General features: G+C 38.1%; 1 protein-coding gene and 2 pseudogenes across 4 annotated transcripts in view; 2 read left to right on the top strand and 1 right to left on the bottom strand.

Annotated features, from left to right (window-relative positions):
- Nucleotides 1–23,249, bottom strand: part of MAP3K2 (mitogen-activated protein kinase kinase kinase 2) — a 148,551-nt gene that overhangs the window by 39,594 nt on the left and 85,708 nt on the right. For 3 of the 4 annotated variants that reach the window (XM_033102330.1, XM_033102327.1, XM_033102329.1), the window contains exons 2-4: nt 4,582–4,650; nt 1,035–1,153; nt 371–411 (exon numbers count right to left, since the gene is read on the bottom strand). In XM_033102330.1, the coding sequence (XP_032958221.1) occupies nt 371–411; nt 1,035–1,153; nt 4,582–4,588 (167 nt within the window). In that variant the 5' untranslated portion in view covers nt 4,589–4,650. Of the gene's footprint in view, nt 1–370; nt 412–1,034; nt 1,154–4,581; nt 4,651–8,262; nt 8,330–23,249 lie in introns of those variants that run through there. The other variant, XM_033102328.1, reaches the window with a different exon arrangement.
- Nucleotides 6,170–7,521, top strand: LOC117020063 (serine/threonine-protein kinase 38-like; annotated as a pseudogene).
- On the top strand, nt 7,639–12,812 carry LOC117020064 (syntenin-1-like; annotated as a pseudogene).

The raw sequence follows: 23,249 nt of genomic DNA on the forward strand, positions 1-23,249 counted from the left end.
ATTAAGTCCACATACATAAATTCTGTATAGTATCCGAAGCAATGATATAATTATGAAACAGAGAAATGTATTTAATTTCCACTGAGTAAAAATAAAAGAAATTGTAATATTTAAAGGCTGTATTATCCAGGGATCTTATTTATTTCCTAATATTGCAAAGTAAAAAACATTTATCATTTCTAATGCTTAGCCTGAATTTTGACAGATTCTATCTTAAATCTAAATACATGTTACACATTACCAAGGACTATTCCATTCTCAATTTGTAAGCCATGAACCTTCATTAAAATATAGAAAGAACCTCTAATGGCTTTAACAAGGAACACATTTAATTAAATCAATAAACTGAAATGTATGTTTCTTTCCTTACCGTTTTTCTCCTCTGTGTTCAAATTTGACTCGGACATCATTCTGTAATGAAATGATAAACCTTTTCAGAGATCAGATAAAATTTCTAGAATTTCTAAATCATTTTTTTCTTTGTCATTTAAAATACAGCAGAAGTGGAAGGAGGTTTCATTTTCAGAGTCAACTATAATCAATTGATAGTGTCTGCCAAAGAGCTGAGTTGAGAATTACATTGCTGAATCTGCGTTCAACAGGAAAGATCACCCCCATCTATTAGTGATGGCATCATGGGTATGAGACATTTGCTAATCCTCTTTCAGGGAAACATAGAATACTACATTTCCATTTTTCATTCCAAAAAATTTTTATCTATAAGAATCAAAATGATCCTCGTTTGTAAATATACAGAATAGATTGTTTTAAATAAAAATAATTTGCTTATCTTAAGTACTTTAAGAATAGATGAAATATCAGCTTCAGAGAGCAGTTACCACATTAAAGGAAACTACCATTTTTTTTAAACACATGACCTTATGGAAAAAATGTATAACAAACAACAAAATATTTGATTCAGTAGTGTAAAAGCTAAACACTTTAAGCAAACCCTCTATAAGATCAGAATACTCAAAGGAAACAAATCATAGAACAACAATATGTATTTATTAAAATATTATTGAAACAAGTACCTGCTTTTTTGGTGATAATGACTTTGTTTTTCTCGTTTCCTGTAAGGATAATGCTGGTCGACTGGCCTTATGAAGAACAGCCAAATCTTGCATGATTGAGTTCAAAGCTTGCTGATCATCTAGGTTTTTTAAAAATAACATATACACAGAATTGCAATTTCAATGTACATTTATTATAGACATCAAACACAAAACTTATAATGAAATTTAATGCAAAAATTCATCTAGAACATTGTCAATGCCTACACGTGTTATTTTTGTGAAAAAATTTTAATTATTTAAAACCTGAAGGGGCGGCTGGATGGCTCAGTTAGTTATAGCGCAAGCTCTTAACAGGGTTGCCAGTTCGATTCCCACATAGGCCAGTGCTCTCCACAACTAGACTGAAGGACAACGACTTGGAGCTGATGGGCCCTGGAAAAACACAGTGTTTCCCAATATCCCACCTCCCTCCAAAAAAATCTCTTTAAAAATAAGAAACAAAACTAAGTGAAAGAATCATTAACCATAAACTTTTAATCTCTTCCAAATATATCAATCAGATTTCTTTCCAGTCTATAAGCATGAGCCTCCTACTAATGCCAATTATATGCTCTCTGGAAAACTTCAGGGACAATGTAACTGATTTTCACTAGTAAATCAATTTCACTAATAATAATCAACAATTGGTAAGTAAAGGAATTGAGAGACATTTTTAAATGTAGCCATTTTGATAAGTAATGGTTTGTGTTCCAGAGTAGTAATAATTAAAACATGCTTTATCCTATAAGGAAAAATCATTAAAAAGCATGTGGAAATTCCATGGCTTCATCAGTCTTTCAAATATACAAATAGCTGACTTCGCTAATGTATTAATCTTTTATAACAATATATTCTGTTCTATAGTAAAACTATTTGCATATTAAAATGAAAATTAATGGCTCCATGGGTTTATATTAATAAGTTCCAGGTTTAGAGAAAATGTTGTAATCCTTCACAAAGCATCCTTAGTAAAATAAAATTTCATCATAATGTTAGGTTAGCTGAACAGTAGTAAGTGAGCTGTTGGGTATAATATAATCACAACAGGTGTGCTGTCCATGCCAGACTATGCGATTAATTGATAAAAATAAATCTTTCCTTGGCAAACAATAAGGTGAGAATGATCTTAATTAGAATAAAATTGTCTGATGTAACCTTCCTGAGAAAGGAAAGAGCCTTAATTCTACACTGGGGAGAGAAGAGCTCTAATACTTAAATGTATCTATGTTTCATTTTCTTAATCAGAAATAACTTAAAAACTTGAATTTAGGCATTTTCACATGGTTAATATCACAATACCAAAATAAATAAATGCCTGGGAAGGATTTGGCTTAAACTTTTATCACATTTACACAATACTGTTTTCCTTGTTTAAAAAAAACAAAACTGAGTACTGTTCTCTAGCTATTGTAGATATACAAAAATAAACAGGGCCATTTGAATAAAAGTAACTCCTTAGAGAGATGACATACTAATAAAGGGCAATTTAATTGACTGCCTTCCTTTTCTGGCTTGAAGAAGAATCACATAGTAGATAAGTACCCAATAGGAAACTTACTTTGAGGAGGCTGACAAGATGTAAGCTAAGAAATGCACAGAAGATCAAGCCAACTGGTGTGCTGAGATACACCACACCCCACAAGCACTATTCTAACAATTCTTATGCTGTTTTACTCTATTAAGAATCTCTGTGGTGGCCATAGGTACTAGGCAGATTAGACAGGTTATAAATGCTTTAGGATCATGAGTTGATCCAATAGGCAGTAAGGATGACCAGAGGATCCCAGAGTCTGACCTATAGTTGTACAGAAGCAGCAATGGGTTTCTGACACATGTTAAAAGGACATGTAGCTGAGCACAAAAACAGAAAATATTTGGAAAATAATTTCAAATAAAATCTTTTATTAGACATGTTTAATTAGATACCTTATACGCTTATTCATTATACTTGAAAAATAATGACAAGAGAACATCCTAAATCAAAAATTCAAATATCTATGACTCACACTTTTAAATAGTATGATTTTCTGTGACTACCTTTGTACATGTTTTTAAGCAATGGCTGTTCTTTGTTTTGTTGCTTACTATAGTGAAGTATTTGAGTAGTATGGTAGAAATCAATTTGATTAACACACAGTTCAGATTGCAAGTAAGAGCGACTATCATGAAAAGTGGAAAGGAGTTCCCTAAAAGGATAGCCAGTTTAGAACTGGAGGTGAGGCTGGCAAGAAAGGAGAATGTGGACCACACGATGGCACTGCAGTCATGGTTACTCAGGAAAGTGGAAGAGAAATTTACAAAGTGGAAAGGTGGAGCTTTGGCTTACACGCTTGCCACAAGTAAAATCTGAAAGTGTGCTAGCACACTAAAGAACATGGACAAATTTAAGTTCTTTGGCCTATAATGTCACACACACCCACACGCACACACACACACACGTATATGTGCGTGTGTGTGCGTGTGTGTGTGCGTATATATATATATATATATAAATGAATACTACAATTTTTAAGCAAGCAATAGGAAAACTGAGACAAGACAAACATGGGCAAGTATACGTCAGAGTTAAGATATCAGTATCAGTCTAAATTTATAAACTTAACTTCCAACTACTTGTCTGTCCATTTTCCCCCATTTGGGATAGGGTGGGCCATTTGCGCCATTTCTTCCTAGTATTTCCCCGTTCAATCCCTGCCTCACATTAGAATCCTCAATCCCAAGGAGAAAAGGAAAAAAGAAAATGGAGGTAAGGAAGAAAACAAATTAATATGTAAACGGAACACCCATAATCCATTCCCATTATTTAGTCTCCCTTTCCATTAACATTATAATACCACAGGATATTCACAAGAGTTGTAAAACATATCCTCCCTGAGCACCAATGATTTGCTGCTCTATTCTGTTATAAAAATCTTTTTATTTTTATGCTATTTTTTTTAGTCTATCTATATTATTACATTGTTGGGTAATCATAAGGACTTATTCAACCTTTAAAACTCAGGATACTTTATCAAGTATTCTTTCTGTCCATCAGACGCTAAGAAAATCACAATCCATCTTAACAGTTTATTTTAAATGTCCCTTCTATGACCTACATAAAATGGTCATTCCAAAACAGTAACAGTTAACACAAGTGCTTTAAATGAAAATCTATTAAATAAATATAAAAAATTACATAAATCTATATCATAAAAAAGTTTGTCATACACACACAAAAACATTTTTCTCCCTCATTTTTCCCCCCTTTTTCCACCTCCCCCCCACCCACTCCCGTTCAAGCTGTTGTTTCTCTGTCTAGTTGTGTAGGACAGTTCCCTGATTCATGCTGGTAGTATGAGCCTTGCGCTACACCCCACTGAGGCAGTCGGTTGGTAGAGGGCCCAGCTCACTGGCCCATGTGGAAATCGAACCAGCAACCTCGGTGTTAGGAACACGGTGCTCCAACCACCTGAGCCACTGGGCCGGCCCTTTCTCCCCCATTTTATACTTTAATTATGGACAAAAAATTCCTTTAGTTTGAACTCACCCATCATGGCAACCAGCTCAACAATCTGAAAATTAGGGAAATGGTTCTCCCATCAGCATTCTTTACTTCCTGAGTAGGTGAAAAGACACACATGTCAATAAATAAAAAGAAACAGAAGAAGCAGCCACACACATAAAGTCAGTTAAAAAAACACTAAATCGTTATTTTATATTAAATTCAACTCAGTATTTTTCAGGTTCCTGTCTATCTAAGCTAGAAAAAAACCCAGAATTTTTGAAAGTCAGAAAGCTTAAGAGATAATCTAATAAACCCATTCTTACAGAACAATGGCAGATACAATGATGAAAAGAGACATGTTCAGAATCAAAAGTGAAGACATCAACAAAAACAAAAAAATCGACACAAATTCTCTCTTCCATAAAAGAAAAAATTGCCAGAACCAACTTTTTTAGAACTCTGAAATTAACCAAAGCCTTGCAGCAATCTAGGCAGCATTTAAGAATCTCAGTAAAGAGTCTTGTGGTGTTCTGACTTTCCCTATTATACTTAATTCTCCCCACCCCTACTCCCAGCTCCAAAGTATTAATAGCAATGTAAACCAACAGCCAACAGTCACCATGAAGAGGAGCAGCCTGGAAATCACTGGAGAGGGCAGAATGGGACTGGAACGCCTTCAAAGTCCAATTCCCCTGAAACTGTCATATTTTACCTATCTAGCGGTTGGATGGTAGACCCCACTTAAAAGACTGTCTTTATTTTACCCGATTCAAACTTCTTACAGTTCTTGGGGTGTTTGCTGAAACCAATCAGGCAATTATTGCATTACCTCAACCGTCTGAGGAAGGGGAAAACAGTTGGGACAAACACTAGCTTAACAAAATTTTTCTTTTTTTTAGAAAAGCTGAGGAATGAGACTTCAATAGATAGCTTTGAAAAGCTCCAACAGATTCCTGGGGATCGAGAAGTCACACAAATATCCAGGCCGTTGCATACTCAGGAAAGGCCCAGGCTTTCATGTCTGGCTAACTGGGGGCTGAGCAGCAGTAAGTGAAGACTAAGGTGGAGCCGCCAATGCCTGGAATGATGCTGAAGGCTGGCCCCAACACACACACACACACACAGCCTCTCCAAGAGACTTACTGCTTCCAGGCATCTACCAAATCTCTGCCTAAACTAAGTGAGCAGTCTTCATGATCACACACAACAAAAATACGGACTTTAACTAAAGATATTAAATCAGCTATTTTAAGTATGTTCAAAGATTAAGAAAGCCATGTCTAAGAAACTAAACAATGTATGAGAATGAAGTCTCATCAAACAGAATACCAATAAAGAAACAAAAATTATAAAAGGAAACCAGGTAGATATTTTGGAGTTGGAAAGTACAGTAACTGAAACTATCAAACACACCAACAAATGCATGATAGTAGTGGAGAAAAAGAAGGGAGCAGAAAGAATATTTCAAGAAATAATGTATGGGCGCCGGGCCTGCTGTGGTCCGTGAGGAGGCTGAGCCAGCTGCGGGCGCAACTGGAGGCAGTCATTGCTATTCTGTTTCTATGACTTAGAGATTTTGGCAAAGGTTCTGTAGATTCTTCAGCAGTCCTGGAGACACATTTCCATTACTATGGCAATGACGGCAGGGACTACAACCACCTTTCCTATGGCAATCATACCCGGGAAAGAGCGACTGTGGCCAAGCTCAAGCTGGAGAATTTTGACAGCAACCTAATTTTACCACATGAAGATAGAGAAACCAGAAGAAATTAGAAGTGGCCATGGAAGAAGGATTAGCAGATGAAGAGAAAAAGTTATGCCTATCACAGCATGCTCACAAGGAAACAGAGTTCTTACAGCTCAAGAGGACCAGATGTGGCTTGGATGACTTTGAGTCTCTGAAAGTTATAGGAAGAGGAGCATTTGGAGAGGTGAGACTGATCCAGAAGAAAGATACAGGCCATATCTATGCAATGAAGATACTGAGAAAAGCTGATATGCTTGAAAAAGAACAGGTGGCTCATATCCGAGCAGGAAGATATTTTGGTAGAAGCAGATGGTGCCTGGGTGGTGAAGATGTTTTACAGTTTTCAAGATAAATCTTTATCTAATCATGGAATTTCTTCCTGGAGGTGACATGATGACACTGCTAATGAAGAAACATACCTTGACAGAAGGGGAAATAGTTTTACATTTCAGAGACTGTTCTAGCAATAGATGCGATCCACCAGTTGGGTTTCATCCATAGGGATATTAAACCAGACAAACTTTTATTGGATGCCAAGGGTCATGTGAAATTATATGATTTTGGTTTATGCACGGGATTAAAGAAAGCTCACAGGACTGAATTCTACAGAAACTTTACACACAATCCATCAAGTGACTTCTCGTTTCAGAACATTAACTCAGAGGAAAGCAGAAACATGGAAGAACAGGAGACAACTGGCATATTCCACAGTTGGGACGCCAGATTACATTGCACCGTAAGTATTCATGCAGACTGGATACAATAAATTGTGCAACGGGTGGTCTTTGAAAGCGATTACGTATGAAATGCTAATAGGACATCCACATTTCTGCTCTGAAATACCTCAAGAAACATACAGAAAAGTAATGAACTGGAAAGAAACTCTGGTATTTCCTCCAGAGGTTCCTATATCTGAGAAAGCCAAGGATTTAATTCTTAGATTTTATATTGATTCTGAAAATAAAATTGGAAATAGTGGAGTAGAAGAAATAAAAGGTCATCGCTGTTTTGAAGCTGTAGACTGGGGGCACACCAGGGAAAGGTGAGTAGCAATCCCTGTAGAAATCAAGAGCATTGATGATACTTCAAATTTTGATGACTTTCCTGAATCTGGTATTTTACAACCAGTGCCAAACACCACAGAACCGGACTACAAATCCAAAGACTGGGTTTTTCTCAATTACACCTATAAAAGGTTTGAAGGGTTGACTCAGCGTGCCTCTATCTTCACATAAATGTGAAGCTGGGCAACTATGAGTGAAGATCACATTCGCCCACAACCAAGAGAACTCGGGTAGCTGTATCACCAGGCTTGCTTGGCGTAGGTAATGATACACTGAAATACTCCCGGGATGGTGGTACTTATGACTACAAGAGGAAATTCTACAGGACGAGGATTTCTAAGACTACTATAGGAATTGGTTGGCAGGGCCAGCTGCCTTTTTCTTTTTAATATTTATTATTTTTGCTAACTTTATTTATTAATTTACTTATTTATTTATTTTTTTAACTAGGGAAGGGGAACAGGACTTTATTGGGGAACAGTGTGTACTTCCAGGACTTTTTTTTTTTCCAAGTCAAGCTGTTGTCCTTTCAATCTTAGTTGTGGAAGGTACAGCTCAGCTCCAGGTCCAGTTGCCGGTGCTAGTTGCAGGGGGCGCAGCCCACCATCCCTTGCGGGACTCGAGGAGTTGAATCGGCAACCTTGTGGCTGAGAGCCCACTGGCCCATGTGGGAATCGAACCGGCAGCCTTCGGAGTTAGAAGCACAGAATTCCAACTGCCTGAGCCACCGGGCTGACCCCTGTTAACTTTATTATATGAAGGTACTGAAATAAAAGAAACGTACATCCCTTTCTAACCGCACTGCCTACATGCATATTAAAGTCCATTCTGCCTATGTGTGCTGTGGCTTTGTACTGTAACACCTCTAATCAATTCAGGAGAAACATATCACTTAAAGCAACATAGGCTAACCTGTAGGTAATACTGCAGTATTGCTGTTTTACTGCAAATCCTCTGGGTCTCAATAATCAATAAAAGTCATCTTCCATAGTTGGTGTTAAGAAGACTTGTCCTATTGGTTTGGACACCTATAAAATATATACGAAGACAATTTCTACCATGGTTTTAAGAAATTTAAAAAAGAAAATACACTGGTTATTTAAAAAATAGAATTGATCATCATGTTATAACATAAACTCCACAGTAGGGAGTGACATGTTTATCAGGAGGAGGAAGTTTAACACCTTCACTCAAGCACTCCACTAATATATTTACTTTGCATTCAGAAATACTGGTGACCTTTATATACGTAGTCTGTATACTCATAGGGGAGGTGTATTGTATTATATAAAATGTAAAGTTGCTTTTCTTGTGACAACAGGACTTCTTTTTTAACAAGAGGACATGACATTATTTTAATTTGATTATGGTGAGTTGAACTTAAGAAATGACCACGAAGGCCGCTTGTAGAACTAGTGTATTTTTATTAAGCTATTTTTTCAAATGTCAAAAAAAAAAAAAAAAAAAGAAAGAATGGATGCTAATAATAACACCAAGGTTGTGGGTTTGATCCCTGCATGGGCCACTGTGAGCTGTGCCCTCCTTAAAAAAAAAGAAAAGAAAAGAAATAATGGCCCAAAATTTCCCAAATTTGATGAAAAATAATCTGTACATCCCAGAAACTCAAGAAACTCCAAATAGAATAAATTCAGAGAGATCCACACCTAGACACTAGACACATCATAATCACCTAGACACATCATAATCAACTATTGAAAGACAAAGAATCTTAAGAACAGCAAAAAAGAAGGAAATCATCATGTACAAAAAATGCTCAATTGATTTATCAGTGGTAACCTAGGAGACCAGGAGGCAGGAGAACGACATGTTCAAAGTGCTGAAACAAAAAGACTGTCAACCAAGAATCCTATATCCAGCAAAACCATCCTGCAAAACTGAAGCTGATATTAAGACATTCCTAGACAAACAAGGACAGAGAATTCATCACAACAAGACTTGTCCTACATGATATATAAAAGAAGTCCTTCAGGCTGAAATGAAAGGACACTAGACAGTAAGTCCAATCCACAGGCAGACCTGTGGATAACTGATTCTAAGGGGAATTAAGTGTATCCTATGTGACGCTATGAAAAAAGGATCCGTAGGGATAATTACATAAGATAAAAGACTTGAATAAATGCATTCTTTGTTTCTAACTCTTTATTTCTCCTGATTGTGATAGCTACAAAAATGGTCCACCCCAAAGATGTCCACACCCCAACTCCTAGAACCTCGGCAGATATATTATTTTGCATGACAAAAGGGAGTTTGCAGATATGATAAAATAAGAAATTTAAGATGGGAAAATTATCCTGGATTATTTGGTTGGACCCCACATAATCACAGGGCTCCTTATAAATGAAAGGGACAAGCAGGAAAGTGAGTGTCAAAGTGATGCCGCATAAGAAAGGCTTAACCAGTCATTGTTAGCTTTGCAGATAGGATGAGGTGACCATGAGCCAATGAATGCAGGAAAATTCTAGAAGGTGGAACAGACAAGAAAATGGATTCTCCCCTAGAACCTCTAAAGGGAACACAACAATGCTGACACCTTGATTTGAGCTCAGTGAGACTCATTTCAGACTTCTTACATCTTAAACTGTAAGATAATAAACTTACGTTGTTTTAAGTCACCCAATTTGTGGGAATCTATTACGGAGTATGTAGGGAATATCAAGACCACCCCAGTTTCAATGACTTGCTAGAAGACTCACAGGACTCAGCCATACAGCCGTACTGACAGCTGCAATGTATTATGACAAAAGGATACAAAGCAAAATAAGCACATGGGACAAAGTCCACAGGAGGCCAAGGCAAGCCCCTACCCTACGGATCCTTTTTTCATAGTCACATAGGACACACTTAATTCCCCTCAGAACCAAATGTCATCAAACAGGAATGACCATTAGAGACTCAGCACCCAGGGTTTTTATTAGGGGCTTATACAAGCACCCTCTGCCTAGCACATACAAAAATTCCAGAATCCCAGAAGAAAAGCAGGTGTTCAGCATAAATTATACTGTTTGTAAGCATCTTAGGCATAGTGAACTGCTCTTATCAGTTAGGTAGGTTGGAACCTTCCTGAATTCCAAGTTCTCAGATGCCAGCCAAGGGTGGACCTCAAAAGCAGTTCATTCTAAGAATAAGCAGTGAGGCCTATCAAGTTAACTTTTTTCTATGCAAGCAGCAACAGGAAACTAATACACAAGTTTAAAGAAACTGAATAAAGCAATAATCATAAAGCAATATTGGGCATACAATACATAAAGATATATTTTGTATAACAATAACAGCACTAAACAAAGGGGAGAGATGGAGTTATATAAAAGTGTTTGTGTACCACTGTTACTAAGTTGGTATTAACCTAATCTACATTGTTTTAAGTTGAGATGTTAATTTTAATCCCTAGGTCAACCACTAAAAAATGAATTTTAAAATAATAGCAAAGGAAACAAGAGAATTAAAATAGCACAGTAGAAAATATCAATTTAACACAAAAGAAGGCAGTAATGAATGAATGAGGTAGAAAAAAAGACATAACACATAAAACACAAATATAAAATGGCAGATGTAACCCTACCACATATGTAATTACATTAAATATAAGTGGAATGAACAAACCAGTTAAAAGATAGAGATTATCACAAAAAATTAGAAAACAGACCCAACTGTATGCTATCTACAACACACTTACTTTAGATTCAAAGACAAAATAGGTTGAAAGTAAAAGGATGTGAAAAGATATACCATGCAAACAGTAGCCCAAAGGTAGCTGAAGTGGCAATACTAATAGCAGACAAAATGGAACATAGCATAAAAATTTGTTATTACAGACGAAACATATTTATAATAAAAATGGCCAACTCATCAACAAGATGTAGTAATTATAAACATGTGTACACATAACAAGATTTGCAAATAAGAAGAAATAAAACGATAGAATTGAAAGAAGTAGACAATTCAAAAATAATAGCTGGAGATTTCAATGCCCCATTTTCAATAATGAATAAAACAAGCAGACAGAAAATCAATGAGAAAACAGAAGAACTGAATAACACTATAAAACTACTAGACACCTATAGCATTCAAACCCCAAAATAGCATTATACACATTCTTCTCAAATACACTTTCCACTTAGCACACTTGCCCAGGGCAGACCGTATGTTAAGACAATAAAACTAATCACAGTAAGTATAAGTGGACTGGAGTCATATGAAGTATGTTCCCTGGCAACAATGTAATGAAATTTGGAACTGATAACAGAAGGAAATTTGGGAAATTCACAAATGTTGGACTTTAAAAAACACACTCCTAATGAACCAATGGGTCAAAAAAGAAATCATGAGGGAAGTTACAAAATACTTTGAGGTGAATAAAAATGCAAACAAAACATACTGAAACTTACTGGATGCACCTAAAGTACAACTTAGAAATTTATAACTGTAAATGTTTACGGTAAGAGGGGCCGAAGGCAGGGGTGGTGCAGCTTTCCTCCCCTTGGGTATGGCAAATCAGGTCTCATAAGTCGGTGCCAGAGACCAGAGGAGTCCGCGGCAGCAAGCGGATTCCTGCAGCCTAGAAAAAATCCTGCAAAAATATCTCTGAACCCATCTCTTGAAGACTTTAAGGTAGACAAAGTAATTTAGGCCTTTTCCAAAAACCCTGCCAACCCAGCAATTTTGTCTGCTTCTGCTCCCATCTCTCAAGATGGCAATCTCTATCCTAAATTGTATCCGGAGCTCTCTCGGTACATGGGCCTGAGTTTAAATGAAGAAGAAATACATGAAAATATGGCCACGGACACTGAAGCACCAACCCAGGGGCTGGTAGCAAGACCTTCCAGTATGAACTATATATGGTGGTGGCTCCTGCATCTGGTAATGATGCTGTAATTCTGGAGCAGAAAGTAAGCAACTGATTTGTGGAGTCATTCTGTGTAAGGATCAACATAGAAAAACTGGGTTCAGGCTTCAATCGGTAGATAATGATATGTGTGTTCAGCTAGTCCAGGCAAATTCTCCAGCCTGATCGGTTGGTCTGAGATTGGGGACCAAGTACTCCGGATCAATAGGGAGAACTGTGCAGGCTGGAGCTCTGATAAAGGCTTTTGGAGAGAAAATTACTAGGACTATTCGTGACCAGATTTGAACACACAATTATTACGCGTAAGGACACAATGGACATGTTGGTTTTATCTTTAAAAATGGAAAAATAACATCATCCATAGTGAATGATAGCTCTGCAGCCAGAAGCAGTCTTCTCACAGAACATAACATCTGTGAAATTAGCAGACAGAATGGCACTGGACTGAAGGACTCTCAAACTGCAGACATATTGTCAACATTTGGGACTATAGTTAGTCCTAAAAATCATATCTGCTTTTATGTTTGAACACATTATTAAACAGTTGGCACCAAGCATTATGAAAAGCCTGATGGACCACACCATTCCTGAGGTTTAAAAGTCATGGCACGATGGAAACTTTGCTGAACTTCTCTAGTTTACTTCTTTGGCATCGTAACTTTATTATTATGCACATGAAGCGTTCTAGGAGCCAGAAAGCATATGCTGCATGAGGACTTTATATTATGGCTGAAAATCTTGCTATCTGTTCAGACTTTAGATAGGTGTAGCCTTATTCTGGTTTTACAGGTGTGAAACTTTGAAAAGATTTACTGACATTCATAGAATAGTTTCTCTACTGGAAACCTGATGCTTTTACAAGCCATTATGATTACAACGACTGATGCAGGCTTAGCTTTCTGTTAGAACCAGTCATTTTATCCTAGGTATTAAATAGTACTGTTCACATAACTAGTTCCATGGTATATTTTTACTGTGTTACCATACTACATTTAGAATGATTGCTTTTGATAGGTTTTGTATTTGTTTGTTTGTTTTTTTCAGTTATCTCTGTGTGTGTGTGTGCCTGTAAAACACCAATTAAATAACACTGGTTTCATTCCATGCATTATACAGTGTTATGTAGGTTGCATGAGATTGTGTTGACTATCATTACATTTTAACTATGTTCAATTAATATGCTTGAATTGTGGCCTTAACTATGTCAAGCATCTAGAATAAAAGCCAAAATATAACTAGTGCTGCCTTTTTAAAGACCGCAAATGCAGTTCTATGTTAAACTAAAATGTACACTAGCCCAGAACAATTTAATGGTACATACTGAGCTATAGCATTTGAGATTTTCTAGTTATTGTGTAATGGAAACTTCTTTCTTCTAAAAGTGACTAGTATTGGGCCAGCCCGGTGGCTCAGGCGGTTAGAGCTCCATGCTCCTAACACCGAAGGCTGCCGGTTCGATTCCCACATGGGCCAGTGGGCTCTCAACCACAAAGTTGCCGGTTCAACTCCTCAAGTCCTGCAAGGGATGGTGGGTTCCGCCCCCTGCAACTAAGATTGAACAGGGCACCTTGAGCTGAGCTGCCACTGAGCTCCAGGATGGCTCAGTGGTTGGAGCGCGTCCTCTCAACCACAAGGTTCCCGGTTCGACTCCCGCAAGGGATGGTGGGCTGCGCCCCCTGCAACTAACAACTGGCAACTGGACCTGGAGCTGAGCTGTGCCCTCCACAACTACGATCGAAAGGACAACAACTTGACTTGGAAAAAAATCCTGTAAGTACGCACTGTTCCTCAATAAAGTCCTTTTCCCCTTTCCCAATAAAATCTTAAAAAATAAAGTGACTAACATCACTTTCTGAGAAATAAACCACTATGTATATTTAATGTAAATATTCTTATACTAGGTAGGAAACTACTGATCTACTTCCTGTATTTATAGATTTGCCTACCTGGATATTTCATATAAATGCAGTCAAAAGTATGTGGACTTTGTTCTGGCTTATTTCACTTAGCATGGTGTTTTCAAGGTTCATCCATGTTGGAGCATGTATCAGGATTTCATTCCTTTTAATTACTGTTGTATTGAATGGATATATACTACTTGTTGTTTATCCATTTACCAGTTGATGGACATTTATTGAGTTTCCACTTTTCAGCTCTTACAAATAATGCTACATCCAGTATTAGTGTACACGTTTTTGTGTGGTTATTTATGTTTTCAATTCTCTTGGGTATAAACCTTGGAGTGGAAATAGTGATTCATATGATTCCAGTTTCTCCACATCTTCGCCAACACTTGTCGTTGTCTGTCATTTTGATGATAGCCAGCCTACTGGGTGTGAAGTGGTATCTCATTGTGGTTTTGATTTGCATTTCCCTGATGACTGATGATATTAAGCATCTTATCAAGTGCTTATTAGCCATTTTTATAACTTCTTTGGAGAAGTGTCTATTGAAATCCTTTGCCGATTGTATAATTGGGTTAGTTGTCTTATTGTTGGATTGTAATAGTTCTTTATGTATTCTGTATACTAATCCCTTATTTATTTGCAGATACATGATTTGTAAATATTTTCTAATTCTTAAATAGCTGAGAAACAAAGATCTAATAAGAAATCTGAGAGCCAAAAAGGTAATTTACTCAAGGCCGTAAAGTTGGGCAATGTTAGGACCTAATAATACCCATTTCTTATTTCTCACTCAAGTGCACTTTCTAGAATACTGTATGTCACTCCAGCTGAACTTTTGGGAAAACGGCTAGCATGAGAAGTTCTCCTACCATACCATATACACACAGAGGGTGCCACAAAATGGCTGAGGAAGTTTTTATTCAGTGCATTCTCTTTCTACAAATTTAAAGCTTCAACTGAGTTTTTCAAAGTTTTTAAGACAAATCTTGACCAATCTCAAAATAAAGTACTGTGAAAAGGAAAATATTTTCTTTTTGGAAAATATTTTCCAATTAAACAAATCAATAACGTCTCTTTCAGGAAAAGCAATAGAAACTCCCCAAACCACATGTTAAATCAAAGAAAGTATACACGAATATAATGAAAATCAGCTCAACACTGCATTTATATAAACAGCTGCAGTACTTTTACGAATATTATGAGGCTAAAATTGGCAAAACATGAAAAAAGTACAAAATTAAGTGTACAATTAATAGGAAAAAAACTAAGCAAAGGTGAATCACATCAGTCCCTGGAAGGTCTTACCCACACACTTATTTTTACTTTTTTTTTTGTCAACCGTCTGTGGGTAAACTAGTCCAACTGCAACACATGTAGGAATATCATACTTTTAAATTCACTGCCAGTGCCTACGCAGTTATTCTGTCAGCACACCAGTCACCTGAGAGGACATACGTTGTCAATGACTTGCTTTATTGATCCCAGGCCCTCTGCTGTTTTGTTTTTCCTTGAAGCTTGCACCTAGCCCCCATCAACTACCCAGCATGCGCGTACGTATGCACGCACGCACCGGGTTCATATGCAGGAAAACCTTGGGAACTAAAACACCTATTCCCATCTTCCTTTTCAGAAAGATATGAAGGAGATTACTTAAATATTCAAGAGCTCAGGTGCTCTTGAATATTTAGGTAACCTATGAAAAAAATGAAATAGCTAGGACAGGCCAAGAAACACAGTGCACCTCTGTGAACAACTAAATGTTGTTGTTCTGGATTGAAACACATCTGAAGCCTACACAATAAGCGCACACATTCCAAAGCCAAACAAGTACTTGATTATTACCATGTTTTTCATAAATAATATGTTTTTTATTCCTTTTGACAGTCAAGAATTCACATTACAATTGTATTCTTAATTTACTTAATTACAAAATATTTCAAGCATATAGAAAATGACAGAAGACATTTTCTACCTACCACTCCAATTTTTTGAATGTAGAAGTTATCTAGTGTACAGTGCAGAAATTTTAAATACATATTTTACATATGCATTCACTCATATCACCACCAGATAAAAATATAGACATTTCCGTGCTCCTAGCTCCGAAGGCTGACGGTTCGATTCCCACATGGGCCAGTGGGCTCTCAACCTCAAGGTTGCCGGTTCAACTCCTCAAGTCCCGCAAGGGATGATGGGCAGTGCCCCCTGCAACTAAGACTGAACACAGCACCCATGAAGGCTCCTTGTATCCAGTCCCAGTTCACCCTTTCCCCACAAGAGTAACCACCATTTTGACATTTATTATCAAAAATCAATTTTGCCCGTTGTAAAATTTCATATTAATTGAATCATAAGACACACTCTTTTGTATTTATTTTCACTCAACATCTATTATGTCTCTGAAATCTTTCCACATTATCTGTGTATTTTGTTTATTTTTATTGCTGTGTAATAGTCTATTACAGGCACATCTCATTTTATTGCACTTTGCTTTACTGTGTTTCACAGACATTGCGTTTTTACAAATTGAAAGCACAACCCCCCACCAGTAAAAAGATTATGACTCGCTTTATAGCGATACTTGCTTTATTGCGGTAGTCGGGAACCGAACCCTGCAATATCTCCAAGGTCAGCCTGTACATGACTATAACCTCAATCAATTTACCCATTCCACCTCTGATGGGCATGAAGGCTGTTTCCAGGTTGGGGCTATTACAAATAAAGGTTCTAATGAACCTCCTTGAACATGTCTTTTGGTAAACACAAACACGTATTTCTCTTGGATATGTACCCAGGAAAGAATTGCTAGGTTTCTACAACACATGCTTAGTTGGCTTTAGCACATATGGCCAAACATTTTGTCAAAGTGGCTGTGTCAATTGCTTTACTCCACCAGCAATATAAGAAAGTTACAGTTCTTCCACATCCTCACCAGCCCTATTAGTCATTCTGTTGGTTGTGTAATATCTCGCTAGAGTTTTAATTTACATTTATCTGACGATTAATGATGTTAAATACTATTTCACTGGCTTGCTGGCCATCCTCTTTTGTACAGTTATTCTTTAAGTCATTTACGCATTTTTAAATTTTCAATACAAAAATCTTTGTTGTATATATTCATATGGTCTATTTCATCCCTACACTTTATCGTATTTTAACTCAAATTTAATGCGGTCAGTAAGTATACAGTGGAGCATTCGGGACACTCCTTAATGAAGTGATCAAAATTAACATCACATATGAAGGGCATATAGACACCCTGTGTCTCCAGGTATAATACCCTGGAAAGGACACAATGTCATTTATGAACAGTTTTCTGAGAATATATAACCTAAATATAATTATAAAGGAACTTCAGACAGAGAATGGGAAACATATTTAAACAAAAAGGGAGATTCCATTCTTCAAAAATGTCAATCAGAGGGGCTGGCCCGGTGGCTCAGGCAGTTAGAGCTCCGTGCTCCTAGCTCCGAAGGCTGCCGGTTCGATTCCCACATGGGCCAGTGGGCTCTCAACCTCAAGGTTGCCGGTTCAACTCCTCGAGTCCCGCAAGGGATGATAGGCAATGCCCCCTGCAACTAAGATTGAATACAGCACCTTGAGCTGAGCTGCCACTGAGCTCCCGGATGGCTCAGTTGGTTGGAGCGCGGACTCTCAACCACAGGGTTGCCGATTTGACTCCCGCAAGGGATGGTGGACTGTGCACCCTGCAACCAGCAACGTCAACTGGACCTGGAGCTGAGCTGCGCCCTCCACAACTAAGACTGAAAGGACAACGATTTGACTTGGGGGAAAAAAAAAGTCCTGGAAGTACACACTGTTTCCCAATAAAGTCCTGTTCCCCTTCCCGAATAAATTTTTTAAAAAATCTTTTAAAAAAAATGTCAATCAGAGGTGGACATCATAGGAATGGCGGCAGCGAGGCCGACTTACTGAACATCTAAAACCCATCAGGGGACTCTCTGCTCGTCACACAGAACAGCTAAGAGACTCGTGCGAGGATTACTTGAAGGTGGGCAAACTGGGCGAGTAGGGGAAGAGGGAGGGGAACAGAGTGGAGACGCAGCCAGCATCCACTGCTGCGGAGACACAGGGGGTCCCAGGACGGAACAGAGACCACAAAAGCCAGGAGGTGGGCTCTTTCCCTGCATCCCACAGCTGATCTCTTCTGCCCAGAGAGCAGTATATCCAGCATTTGAGGCAGAAATCTCAGCTGAGACCTCCAACTGGGCCCTAAGTCAGATAAAGGACAAAAACTCCATATCTGGGCCGCCCCCCCACACTCCCAATCCTTCCCCCGCCCTTCCAGAGACTCACGCTAGCCCCTGAACTGAGGAGTAGTGTCAGATTACAGAGGAGCCCTAGCGCTCAGGATCTGGGAAGACCCCGTTTGCAGCTGTGACCCAGGGAAGAGGCTGGGAAGAGTGTGACACAGCTGGGCTGGGAGAGAGAAGACTCCTCCACGCCCAGCCCCCACCTTTTCTGGCCTGTGGGAAGAGTGTGACACTGCTGGGCTGGGAGAGAGAAGACCCCTCCATCCCCAGCCCCCACCCTTTCTGGCCTGCCTAGGGCAGGGCAATTACAACTGCAGAGACACTCCCAGGGGACAGCAGCAGGTGGCAGACACAGCTCTGGGCTTTCACCAGCTCAGAAATCTCCCGCCCTACACATACATACACACATACACACACACACAAACACACACACACACACACACACACACACTCACACGGAAGAAGGACCCTAAGAATCAGGAGAACTGGGCACAGGGCTGGTTGTGTTACTCTCAGTGCGCATATGTGCAGGCAAGGGCAGAAACTGCACTGACTTTGTAGAAACTACCATCCAGACCCCATGGCCCCACTCATCTAGAACTGCAGTCCCAAGGTCACTCTGGGCACCAGGTGACCATCTCTGCCTACACAATACACAGAGGACTCTTTGGTACACAGCAGAGGACAACCTGGAGATTACTTGGTGGGCTTAAGCCAAAACTGGAGCTGCTTTTTCTGTTGTTTTGTTTTTATATCTTTAATATTTTTGCCTGTGTTGAGTGTGGGTTATTGGTTGTTTTTACGTGTGAATGTATTTCGTTTTTTCTTTGTTGTTATTGTTGTTGTTGTGCTTGGTGATTTGCTTTGTTCTGAAATTGCCCTACCAGGGCCCAGCTCAAGAGGCACAAGATTCAACATATCCAGAGGCCAACTCCAGACCAAACCAGAGTACTACCAGGTTTGACCTACAAGTGACACACCCAGAGGGAATTCTCTACAGGCACAAGAGCCCATAGGGGCCAAGCCTCATTTGAATGGTCAACCCTCACACCGCAGAACATCCTGCTGTGGGCAGAGCCACGTCTCACAACGAGTCAGCCAAGGAGTCAATCCCACCTACTGACAAGCCAAAAGCAATCAAAGATCAATTTTAACAGGACAATACACACAACACAAGAGTCACCTTTGGAGCACACACACAGGAGAATAGGGAAGTGGTGCAAGTCAAATATAAAGGACACAGACTACATAAGATAACCCAGCAAAAACCAAGAACCCTAGGGGATCTACCTAATACATAAAAGCAAACACAAAGAGTCAGCCAAAATGGGGAAACAAAGAAACATGTCCCAAATAAAAGAACAGTAGAAACCTCCAGAATTGGAACCAAATGAAACAGAGGTAACCAACCTATCAGAGACAGAGTTCGAACACTGATGATAAGAATGTTTAAGGAGCTTAGTGACAACATAAAGGATAGAGAAATCATAATGAACAACCAATTAGAACTATAGAATACAACAACTGAAATAAAGAACACACTTGAAGGAATTACCTGCAGGTTAGATGACGCAGAGGATCAAATCGGCGACTTAGAAGACAGGTTAGCAGAGATCAACCAAAGGGAACAACAAGAAGAAAAAAGAAGAAAAAACAATGAAGATGGTTTAAGAGACCTCTGGGATAACATCAAGCGCAAAAATATACACATCATAGGAATACCAGAAGGTGAAGAGAGGAAGCAAGCGATCAAGAACATATTTGAAATAATAATGTCCGAAAATTTCCCTAACCTGGTGAAGGAAACCAACATACAAGCCCAGGAAGTGCAGGGCGTTCCAACAAGGATAAACCCAAACAGGTCCACACCAAGACACATTATAGTTAAAATGGCAAAGGTTAAAGACAAAGAGAGAATCCTAAACGCAGCAAGAGAAAGACAGTGGGTTACATACAAGGGAACTCCTATAAGACTACCAAATGACTTTTCTACAGAAACTTTGCAGGCCAGGAGGGAGTGGCAGGAGGTACTCAAAGTGATGGAAAACAAAGGCCTACAACCTAGATTGCTTTATCCAGCAAGGCTATCATTTAAAGTTGATGGAGAGATAAACAGCTTCCCAGAAAAAAATAAGCTAAAGGAATTTATTAGCACCAAGCCAGCATAGCAAGAAATATTAAAAGGGCTTCTGTAAACAGAAGAAAGATGAAAACAACCGTACTACAAATTTTAAAAATGGCAATAATTATGTACCTATCAATAATCACTTTAAATGTAAATGGATTAAATGTTGCAATCAAAAGGCATAGGGTGGCTGAGTGGATAAGAAAGCAAGACCCCTGTATACGCTGTATACAAGAGACTCACCTCAGATCAAAAGAAACACACAGGCTGAAAGTGAAGGGTTGGAGTGAGACACTTCATGCAAATGGAAATGAGAAAAAAGCTGGAGCTGCAATACTTATATCTGACAAAACACACTTTAAAATGAAGGATATACTAAAATACAAAGATAAGCACTACATAGTAATAAAGGGATCGATCCGACAAGAGGACATAACCCTAGTAAACATCTATGCACCCAACATAGGAGCACCTAAATATATAGAACAGATATTGACTGACATAAAGACAGAGATCAACAGTAACACTACCATAGTAGGGGACTTCAACACACCTCTCACAAGGGACAGGTCTTCCAGACAGAAAATCAATATGGAAACAACGGCCTTAAATGACACATTGGACCACTTGGATTTAATAGATATTTTCAGAGCATTTCACCCCAAAGCTGCAGAATACACATTCTTCTCAAGCGCACATGGAACATTTTCCAAGATAGACCACATGTTAGGCCACAAAACGAGTCTTGATAAATTTAAGAAAATTGAAATCACACCAATTGTCTTCTCTGACTACAGTGCTATGAAATTAGAAACGAACTACAGGAAAAAAACTGGAAGACACACTAATTCATGGATATTGAATAACATGTTACTAAATAATGAATGAGTCAACCATGAGATCAAGGAAGAAATCAAAAGATATCTCGAGACAAATGAAAATGAAAACACGCTGACCCAAAAATCTATGGGATGTAGCAAAAGCAGTCCTAAGAGGGAAATTCACAGCATTGCAGGCCTACCTAAAGAAACAAGAAAAATCACTAATCAACAGTTTATCTAAACACTTAAGGGATTCTGGAAAAAGAACAGCAAAACAAGCCCAAAGGGAATACAAGGAAGGAGATAATAAAGATCAGAGTGGAAATAAATGGAATAGAAACCAGAAAAACAATACAAAAGATCAATGAATCCAAGAGTTGGTTTTCAGAGAAGATAAACAAAATCGACATAACTTCTGCCAGACTCATCAAAAAAGAGAGAGAGGACCCAAATTAATAAAATCAGAAATGAAAGAGGAGAAATGACAACAGACACCAAAGAAATACAAAAAATTTTAAGAAATTACTATGACCAACTATATGCCAACAAATTTGACAATCTGGAAGAAATGGACAATATTCTAGAAGCATACAACCTTCCAAGGCTAACTCAAGAAGAAACAGAAAACCTGAATAGACTGATTACCACTAGGGAAACTGAATCAGTAATCAACAATCTGCCAACAAACAAAAGGCCTGGACCGTGATGGCTTTACAGGTGAATTTTATAAAACATTCAAGAAAGAATTATCACCTATTTTCCTCAAGCTCTTCCAAAAAAATCCAGAAAGAGGGAAGTCTCCCAAACACTTTTTATGAGACCACTATCACCCTGATCCCAAAATTAGATAAGACACCACAAAAAAAGAAAACTACAGGCCAATATCTCTAATGAACATAGATGCAAAAATCCTCAACAAAATATTAGTGAACAGAATTCAGCAATACACTAAAAAGATCATACACGATGGTCAAGTGGGATTCATTCCTGGTATGCAAGGGTGGTTCAACATCTGCAAATCAATTAATGTGATACACCACATCAACAAAATGAAAAATAAAAATCATATGATCATATCAATAGATGCAGAAAAAGCATTTGACAAAATCCAGCAGCCATTTATGATAAAAAACCTTAAGAAAGTGGGACTAGAGGGATCATATCTCAACATAATAAAGGCCATATATGATAAACCCACAGCTAACATCATACTCAATGGGGAAAAGCTAAAACCATTCCCCTTAAGATCAGGAACAGGGCAAGGTTGCCTACTTTCTCCACTTCAATTCAACATAGTGTTGGAAGTTCTAGCCACAGCAATCAGACAAGAAAAAGAAATAAAAGGCATCCAAATTGGTAAGGAGGAAGTAAAATTGTCAGTATATGCAGATGACATGATACTATATATAGAGAACCCTAAAAACTCCACCAAGAAACTATTAGAGCTGATAAATGAATTTAGTAAAGTAGCAGCATACAAAATATTCAGAAATCAGTTGCATTTGTATATACAAATAATAAAATATCAGAAGGAGAAATTAAGAAAACAATCCCATTTACAATTGCTTCAAAGACTATAAAATACCTGGGAATAAATTTAACCAAAGAAGTAAAAGATCTGTACTCAGAAAATTATAAGACACTGAAGAAATTAAAGAAGACACAGATGGAAACACATACCATGTCCATGGATAGGAAGAATTAATATAGTTAGAATGTCCATACTGCCTAAGGCAATGTACATATTCAACGCAATTCCTATCAAACTACCAAGGACTTGTTTCACAGAAATAGAACATATAACCCTAAAATTTATACGGAACCATAAAAGACCCTGGATAGCCTCGGCAATCTTGAGAAATAAGAACAAAGTGGGAGGTATAACAATACCTAACATCAAATTATACT

Source organism: Rhinolophus ferrumequinum, unplaced genomic scaffold (genome assembly GCF_004115265.2).
Source record: "Rhinolophus ferrumequinum isolate MPI-CBG mRhiFer1 unplaced genomic scaffold, mRhiFer1_v1.p scaffold_84_arrow_ctg1, whole genome shotgun sequence".
NCBI classification, from domain to species: domain Eukaryota; kingdom Metazoa; phylum Chordata; class Mammalia; order Chiroptera; family Rhinolophidae; genus Rhinolophus; species Rhinolophus ferrumequinum.